General features: G+C 43.3%; 1 protein-coding gene across 2 annotated transcripts in view; it reads right to left on the bottom strand.

Moving 5' to 3' along the window:
- Positions 1–292: 292 nt before the first annotated feature.
- LOC309383282 (leucine-rich repeat neuronal protein 1-like) overlaps positions 293–8831 on the bottom strand; it is a 48709-nt gene continuing 40170 nt past the window's right edge. For both annotated transcript variants that reach the window (XM_081935649.1, XM_081935648.1), the window contains exon 2: positions 293–3236. In XM_081935649.1, the coding sequence (XP_081791775.1) occupies positions 603–3116 (2514 nt within the window). In that variant the 5' untranslated portion in view covers positions 3117–3236 and the 3' untranslated portion in view covers positions 293–602. The remainder of the gene's footprint in view (positions 3237–8831) is intronic.

The following is an 8831-nucleotide window of genomic DNA, read 5'->3' as shown; positions in this document are numbered from 1 at the left end:
ACTTAAGCTCCCTGGAAGTATAGATTTAGAAGGTATAAGAGATTTCTATTCAGATTCTTATTTTGCTATTTTTGACCCTTGAAATGGGAGCCTGTAATCTTGCTCAAAAGGAGAAGCAGGCTTATTATCCCCAAAATGTTCACTAGAGGGCAGCATATCAATCTTCTTGGGTGACAGAAAAACGGGCTTGATCCTGGTTGAGGTGAAGAGATTTGGTTCCTTGCATTGCCTGTTTTCAATAATATATCTCCTTCCCCAACAAACACATCCACATATTTTAAACTTTGTCCAACTCAATTTTATTCATTTTTTTACCTGCCCCCCAGGGGCTACACTGTCCCAGGGGCCCTGTTATCTGCCTGATACTATCCTCCCTCGTTGGCTATAACTACACAGTGAGACCTTGGCTAAAAAATGTCCAAGTTCCTTGTGCCCTTGGTACATATAGTGCACAGGTGAGTACAAGGGGTAAAAGTGGGAGGCAAGAACCTGAACTGGGAAGGCCTGGAGACCCAATTCTGACATCCTAAAAGCCACAGGGAGGAGAGATTTCCCACCAATGTCTGTGTTGAGGTATGGGTACCAGCACACCTCAAATTCCTTCATGGCTGTTGCCATAGGTAAGTCTTGGAAGTGTCAATCTGGCCAGGAGGAGATGGCAGCAAAACAGTGTGCCCACCTATGGCAGGGGGAAGTGGCAAGGTTGGTGTGGGCGGAGCCAGTTGTGCTAGCGGAGCCATTGGGAGGGAAGGGTCTCCCTCTGCATCCCACAAGCTGATCAGGGGAGGGTAGACCTCGTTGAGTGGGATGGCGGCTGCATGTTGCATGTACTTTTTGAGTGAATGGCGACACCCTTTCTCCTTGAGTCGCCGAGAAGCACAAAGGAGCAGGAGCACAGCACTCAGAGCTGCTAATAAGGAGCCAGTAATAGCAGCCAAGGCTGCCCCTCCTGCCCAGCCTCCCATCAGCTCCACGGAGAGGGAGGCATCCTTGGTGGTGACATTGAGGCAGACGTGCTGAGCGTGGGGCAATAACCAAGCAGATTGAAGACCTGCAGAAGCTTCCATGGGACCTGTCATGGGTGCAGAGGAGGATTTGGAAGTTCCTGGAGAAACCACAGTTGAATGACTCATGAGAGACAAGGAAGGACCCCTGGGGATTATCAAAGAGCTCAGAGATGGCACAGAAGCACCTGTGGTTGCGGTGACCATATCTGAAGAACTCACAGAAGACAAAGGAGAGTTTGTAGAAGCTGCTACGGCAGAGGGAACATCAGTGTAACTGGCAGCAATGGAGGACCTGGGAATGGAAGACATGACGGTAAGGCAAATCTCATAACGGGTGGAAGGTTGCAAGTGTGTGAGGTTGTATTCCCGGATGCTCACAGGAACTCGTGAGGTGTAGGTAAAATGGGGGTTATGGATGCGCATGGTAGCTGATGACCAGGGTGGAGGAGGTGGTGGGTGGGCAGTGGCTGATTCATCTCTTTCATTTTTATGCCCCTCTATGTAAGATGTGGTCCATTCCAACACCACAAAATGCGACTGTACCTTTTTGGCAAAGACCAAAAGTCTGGCAGGAGTTACAGGTCTTTCTCCAATGACATTGAGGGACAGACTATGGCTAGTAGAGGCTAGTTCATTCCGGGCTACGCAAGTGTAGACTCCTGAATCTGCTGGGTTGGCTCTGCTAATCTCAAGGGTCCCACCAGCCCTAAGATGCATCTTGCCTGTTCCAGCAGTCACTTTTTTCCCAGAAGGTAAGATCCAATGGAATTGTGGTGGCGGCTCTGAGCTGGCCTGACAGTTCAGAATCACTGTAGAACCAGATGATGCCTCCATGTGTTCTGGAAGATTGGGTGTGATTTCTGGCAAACAACCTCCCCCACTGACATTTTTAAGGGCTTCTTGGAGCTCTTGACCCATGGCTTCTGAAGGTGAAGTACAGAGGGTCGTTTGCGATTCAATCAGCCGAACGTGTTCTGTGATCCATGGTTTCCAGTTCTCTAAGCAATCGCATCGCAATGGATTCCCATTGAGGCTGAGTTCAGCCAAAGTTGGCAAGGCATCTCTCAGGCCTAAGGGAAGAAAGCCAAGGGCTGTATTGCTGATTAACAGAGTGCGAAGAGCCGGCACCCCCTGGAAGGCAAGTGGGTGCAAGTATGACAGATGTGGATTGTTGCACAGCTCAAGCTTGGCTAATTCTGGAAGATTCTCAAATGACCCTTTGTGGATGCCGGTAAGTTCCTCCATGCCATTGAAGCTCAACTCTTCCAGATGCAGCATATCCTTGAAGTCTCCTGGCTGAATTTCTGTGATAGGATTTTTGTTAAGATCCAGGAATTTCAAGTGAGGTAGGCCTCTTAATGCCTTGGTGGGAACATATGAAAGGTGGTTATCATAAAAGGAGAGACTCTCCAGGTAGTCCAGACCTTGGAAAGCATCAGGAGGGATTTCAGTGAGCTGCATCCCAGCTAGGACGAGGCTATGAAGCTTTTCCAAAGGCTGAAAACTCCCCCCTGTTAACTGGGAGATGGGATTCTCTCCAATCATCAGGATCTCTAAGTTGTGGAGTGGGAGGAACCAACGATGGTCAATGGCATGGAGACGGTTGGCATTGAGGTGCAGCCGGAGCAAGTTGGTTAAGCCCGCAAAAGCCAATGGCTCAATAGAGGAGATACAATTGTGATTTATGTAGAGTTCCTCTAGTGAAGTAAGGTCACTTAAGCAGTGGTTGGAAAGCTCCTCCACCTGATTCTCTTCCAGGTAAAGTGTAATGAGATGTGAAAGGTTAGCCAACCCAGCATCACTGACTCTAGAGAAGTGGTTTTGGGAGAGGTCCAGCTCAGTCAAGTTGGACAAGTGTTGGAGCTCCCCGTTGACCTTGGAGATCTTATTGCTTTGCAACAGAAGGACTTGGGTGTTTGAGGAGAGATTGCCGGGTACCCGGGTAAGCAGCAGATCATTGCAGTCCACTGTGCTGGCCTCATGATAAATGGATTGGGGAGTGAACCATGGGCGAGTCTCGCAGACACACTGTGGAGGGCAGGAGTGCGTGGCAAATGGTGATCCTTGTAGACACAGCAACAGTAGAGCATACAAGGGGAAACAGGACATGGTGCTCTTCCCTGCTATGAGCCTTCTTGACCACCGACCACTTATGGTATAGTTTCGAATAGAAAGGATGACTTTAATCCATCAGACGAGCTCAGAATAGCCTATGGAGTCTTGTCATCTCTGGAAGAGAAAAGAAAGGATGGATATGAAAGTATAAGGCTTCCTAGGGTAAACATTTATTCTGAAAGTTCATCAAAGCTGTTTTGAGATTCTAGTCAGCAGTCAGCTTGGGTCTGGTGGTCATGCGGTCTTTAAAAGTTCAAAAAGTTTCCCCAAACATTGTCCACCCACTGTAATTGGTGGCAGCATTAACAGAGAAAAGAGAAAATGAATGAATGAATGTCATATTAACTAGATTTAATTTCATTCATTTTATGCATAACTTATATTGTAGATGAACATCAGTTTTTGTCCCTTTTCTGGTAATATTTTACAGTGCAGCCCTGTCACTTCTAGCCCAAATGAGACCCTCGGTTTTACAAAATGTGCACTTGCTTCTAAAGGTACTAATTTTTAGAGTCAGTTCCTATTCTCTGTTATTTTATAAAGCAAAAGGTAGGTAACCTCAGTCAGAAATGTTAAGCTAAACTCTGTAATAATCAAGCTCTAATTTATAGCCATTGTGATCCTTACATTTCTCCTAGTCCCTGTTTTTGCCTCATATTGTTTCCCACATCCATTTCCCAATTCTGCTCTGAGCTGATAAACTCAGATTGTTTAGTTCCTACATTTCAGGACAGATTTATACCATAGAAAGTCTGTGGCCTTAAGAGAGCTTGCATTAAGTTTGCCACATAAAACTCCATTCATAACCCCAGTTTAGCCTCCATTTCTGAATTCAGACTGATGGCATTTTAGGTCACCTATTGTTACCATAAAATGACAAACCAGATTACTAAATCTCATATGCACTATATAAATAAACTAAGGGGGTTTTTGTTAGTTTTGAAAATGTCACAGCGATTTTTTAAAAGGGCAAGACTTGTCTAATGTAATTTTTATGAAGAGTTTTTACATAGATAAAAGACAAATGTAATGTAATGTAATGTAATGTAATGTATGTATGTATATATATATATATATATATATATATATATATATATATATATATATATATATATATATATATATATATATATATATATATATATATATATATGTTGTGTGTGTGTGTGTGTGTTTTCGTATATTTTCGCAGGTGTAGGTATGCTGGTTTTGTTGTATTCGGGTCTTTTCCTGTGTAAGATTGAAAGATCTCAACCGGAAAAAATAAATGTTATAGACAAACTCATTGTCCTCCCTCTTTTAATATTACAAAAATCCCTTCAGCCCCTTAGGTGGTCTTTTTTCAATTGTCAAGTCACAAACTCATTTCACTTTTTTTCTATTTCAGAAAAAAAGTCTATAAATGGTTTCCAATAATACTTTTGTCCCTGGCCCAGTGGTGGGTTTCAAAATTTTTTAGAACCTCTTCTGTAGGTGTGGCCTGCTTTGTGGGAGTGGCTTGCTGGCCATGTGACTGGCTGAGAGTAGCTTGCCAGTCATGTGACTGGGTGGGAGTGGCCAACTTGTAAAATGTAGTGAAACTCACTTGACAACGCTCTTGCTTAGCGACAAAATATTGGCTCAGAAACTCTGGCATTTGAAGCACGCAAGTCTTAAAGCTGTCAAGTTACAAGACCCTTGCACCCCTAACCCTTTAGGGAAAAAAAACCCAGTGGTGTTCAAACTTGACAGCTTTAAGACTTGTGGACTTCCACTCCCAGAATTCCTCCTCTCGCTCTTCATCTTGATGATGTGTGGACGGGCGGGGGGAGGGAGCTGGAACCGGTTCTAAACGGCACTGTAGATTTGTGGAACCTCTTCTATAGAAGAGGTTAGAACTGGCAGGAACCCATCCCTGCCCTGGCCAAACAGGTCAGTGTTATCATTTCTGCCAATTCTGCCATCTTTGCTATCCATTCCTCCAGTATGGGTGCTTCAGTATTTTTGCATCATTGCACATATAATAATCTTGCATCAATTACCATATATAAAAATTAAAAAGGCGGGCCTGAATTTGCCAGACATGCAGTGAAAATCATCCAGCCAGTGTTTGGTGATTGTTTCTTTGCTTTAAGATACTCAGGAGAAACAATTCCTTCAGTTTGCTTTGCTACACTTATCTGGGGGAACCTACATCTGGTGCAATTTTTCTGGACTCACGAAAGGCGGCGTGATTTATTCTGACCATCTCTATACTTCAGGATCAGCCATCAGCCAAGTTTGCCATGGGTTTAAATAACAACTTGGTATGCAATTAGGATTTCTTGGATAATGATAAACGGGACTACTTATCAGAAACAGATAGTTAAAAGCACAGAGCTTGGGAAAGGCAGCTGCCAATACGAACAATCTATAACAGGGGTATCAAACTCAAGGACCATGGGCTGGATCCGCCCCACGGGATGCTTAAATCCACCCCGCGGGGCCGGCCTGAAAATATCAAAGGATCAGCTCGCAGTGCCTCTGCCGGCCAAAACGGTCCACCTGCCACACACACACACCCACCACCCAGTGGCCTGTTTTCGGCCTGCCCAGCCTGCAGCACTCTGCCAGCCAAAAAACAAACTGTGTTTTGAGTTAGGGTTTAATGTGTACAAACCACAGCATGATAGTTCACTCAAACATGGTAGTAATTTACACTAAAACATACCATAGCACTCTTTGGAGTGCAATCACTTTGTGTAACTATATATATTTGAAAGGCAGCTCTCCAATGCAGCCCTTCCTGTGGCCATCAGGATGGAAAGTCCACAAGAAGAGAACCTGTGGAGCATTGGAAGATGGTCAAGGCAGCAGAGAACTAAAACAAGGGATCCACTGTAGCTGTTCTCAACCTCCTCCCTCCCTCATGGCTGGTATTATCTGGAATGAACTACTTAGGCAGCCTTTCCTGTATGGTGAAAAGTGGCAATGAATGCTTCTTTGAGTTGCTCCTTGTAAATGATACTGGTATTACTGATGCAGGAGAAAGAACTGCACATTTGTATATTTTGCACTAAAGCGTAATTTTCCTTCCGTCTTGCTTTGCCCATCCAAACACCTGGTGATACGGACAACCATCTCAATTAATGAATATACAGAAAGGTAAGGAAGTAGTGAATTGATGACTACAAGGCTACATCTATGCCAGGGGTGTCCAAACTTGGGAACTTTAAGACTTGTGGACTTCAACTCCCAGAATTCCCCAGCCAGCCATGCTGGCTGGGGAATTCTGGGAGTTGAAGTCCACAAGTCTTAAAGTTCCCAAGTTTGGACACCCCTGATCTATGCAGTTTTCTTTGTCCTTTTGACTCCTCCATACAACCTACACTTCTGGGATTTCCTACCCAAGTACTTAGGCCAGATCTGACTCTGCCTAATTTTTTTCTTTTGAGATCAGTCAAAATGGAATAGTCGCTACTACAAGATATTATATCTGGAATAAGAACAAGAAGATGATAGATGATGTAATCCATCATCTTGTTGGATGATGTAATCCATCATCTCCTGCTTGAGCAGGAGGTTGGACAATGGATGATATATGATGGACAATAAATGAGCAATGGATGATGTATTAGAAGACCTCCAAGGTCCCTTCCAACTCTATTATTCTGTTAGTCTTTCCTAAAAGCTCAGAAAATCAGGTTCTAGTTTATAGTTGGACAGCATTCTGTTTGGCAAATCTGTACATTCTTCCTTGAGTTTCTAGCAGGATAATGACAGAATGTGCAAGCACAAGAGAAATAACCTACTTTATGTGGCAGTAAGTTAAATATTGGACCAATTTTACTTGTCTCTTGAAGAATGTCGGTCTGCTCTCAGTCTGCAATAAATTTCCTAAAGAAATAAATTCTACTATGTACACTGGGCACATCTTAGGTAAGCAGGATTATACAATCAACCTATCATATATGCCTTTTAAATATGGCAATATACCCTTCATTTGCCTTCTTGTTCCTTACAAAACAGCAGCTGTCCTTTTTAAAGTTGTGAAGATGGTGCACTGAATAGGGAGGAGGAGATGATTGGGTGAGACCACAGATGTTCACGAGAATGTGCCCATCATCCTTATCTCCTTGCCATATCTATTCAGCTAAAATGTCTGGTGGAAACATTCACAGCTCCCCACCCCCCCACCCCGCCCGCTCCAAAGCCAGATATTTGACAGGCAAAAGTTACGTTCTTTTGGAGAGCAGCAACAGTTTTGGCAAAAGCTACTTTTCTTCAGATAATATATTTGCCTTTGCTGATGGATTATGAACTATGCCTCTTTCAGTGGAGCAGATGCTTTGGTGGGAATTCAGAAGAATTCTTTATGTGAATTTTCATAAACTGCTGTTCTTCTGATGCAGTTCAGCTCGGCCAAATGGTGGTTATCTTCTCCATCGCTTTGTAAGATTAGCTCTCTGAAAATTCATTTCACATCCTACCCTGCTTCCCTGAAAATAAGACCTCCCTGGATAATAAGCCCAATCAGGCTTTTGAGCGCATGTGCTAAAATAAGCCCTCCCTGAAAATATTGCAACACAGCAGCAGCCATGAGGTGACCATGTTCGCCGCCTCCTGCACCTCAAAAATAATAAGACCTCCCCAAAAACAAGACCAAGCGCTTATTTTGGGGATCAAAAGAAAATATTTATATCTTATTTTCAGGGAAATACAGGAATTTGAAAGCTTTAAATTCCATCTTTGCCCCCAGCAGTTATTTCCTAATTCTTACCATGTGCTGTTTCTTTGCAGGATTTGCCTGACCCTTAGTTTAAATAGCTTATGTGAGGAAAGGGATCACTGGGTGATCCCAAATATCTAAAAGCCAGAGAGGTTTTGAAAGTGTGGAGATTCCGTACTGCAGCTCTTTTTCATAGGTGACATTTTAGTGCATTTTTGCTGTAAGTATGACAATGACAAAGTAGAACATGCAAAATATATACAGATAGTTACTGCTAAAAACTGCTTTCATCTATCAGTGATTAAACAGGTGATTTACTAATGCAGACATCCCAAAGGCATGGAAGGCGTACCTTGCCATCAATATGCCCATCATACTCCTGCTTTAAATAAATAGTGAGTTTTCATATTCTTATTATATATAGAGAGATGCTTTTTTCACCAAAAAAGGAATTTAACCTCGGCATAAAATAGGTATGTTTTAATCTGTACACTAGGGTAGCCAGATGCAAAAGAGCACAAGGATCCTTCATATTTAAAGACTGTAAGGAAAACAGAATTTCAGCAGAAAATGTTTTTTCTACTCTTGAGTGACAAGTATATTGAAGGTCCCCCCCCCCCCCCAGGAATAGAGGGATTTGTTATTTTCCAAATAAACCATCTCCCTACATCTCCTAGTATTGTTCTTGGTGGTATGAAACTAGGATGAAATTGCCATAACAAAAGACGAAGCTGGCACATAAGCAGGAATCTTGCTAAAAGAACCCTTCAGGGAAATAGCTAAGAAGGAAACAAGTTGTTAAGGAAGTAAAGGAAAAATATCACCTGAACCAGGCAAACAAAGCAGGGCCTTAGCGGGAGGGAGGGAGGGAGGGGGACCCAAAACCAAATCCTAGCTAATCAAAGGAATAAAATGGGATCCAGACTTGGTACCTTCCATCCCTCTGACTACTTAGTGTAGTTAGTTAGTTAGTGCCTTAAGGGGTGTGTGTGTGTGTGTGTGTGTGTGTGTGTGTGTGAGAG

Source organism: Natrix helvetica (assembly GCF_964273705.1).
Source record: "Natrix helvetica genome assembly, chromosome: 1".
Classification (NCBI taxonomy): domain Eukaryota; kingdom Metazoa; phylum Chordata; class Lepidosauria; order Squamata; family Natricidae; genus Natrix; species Natrix helvetica.
The sequence above is the reverse complement of the archived record's forward strand: the minus strand, read 5'-3'. Positions and strand labels throughout refer to the sequence as shown.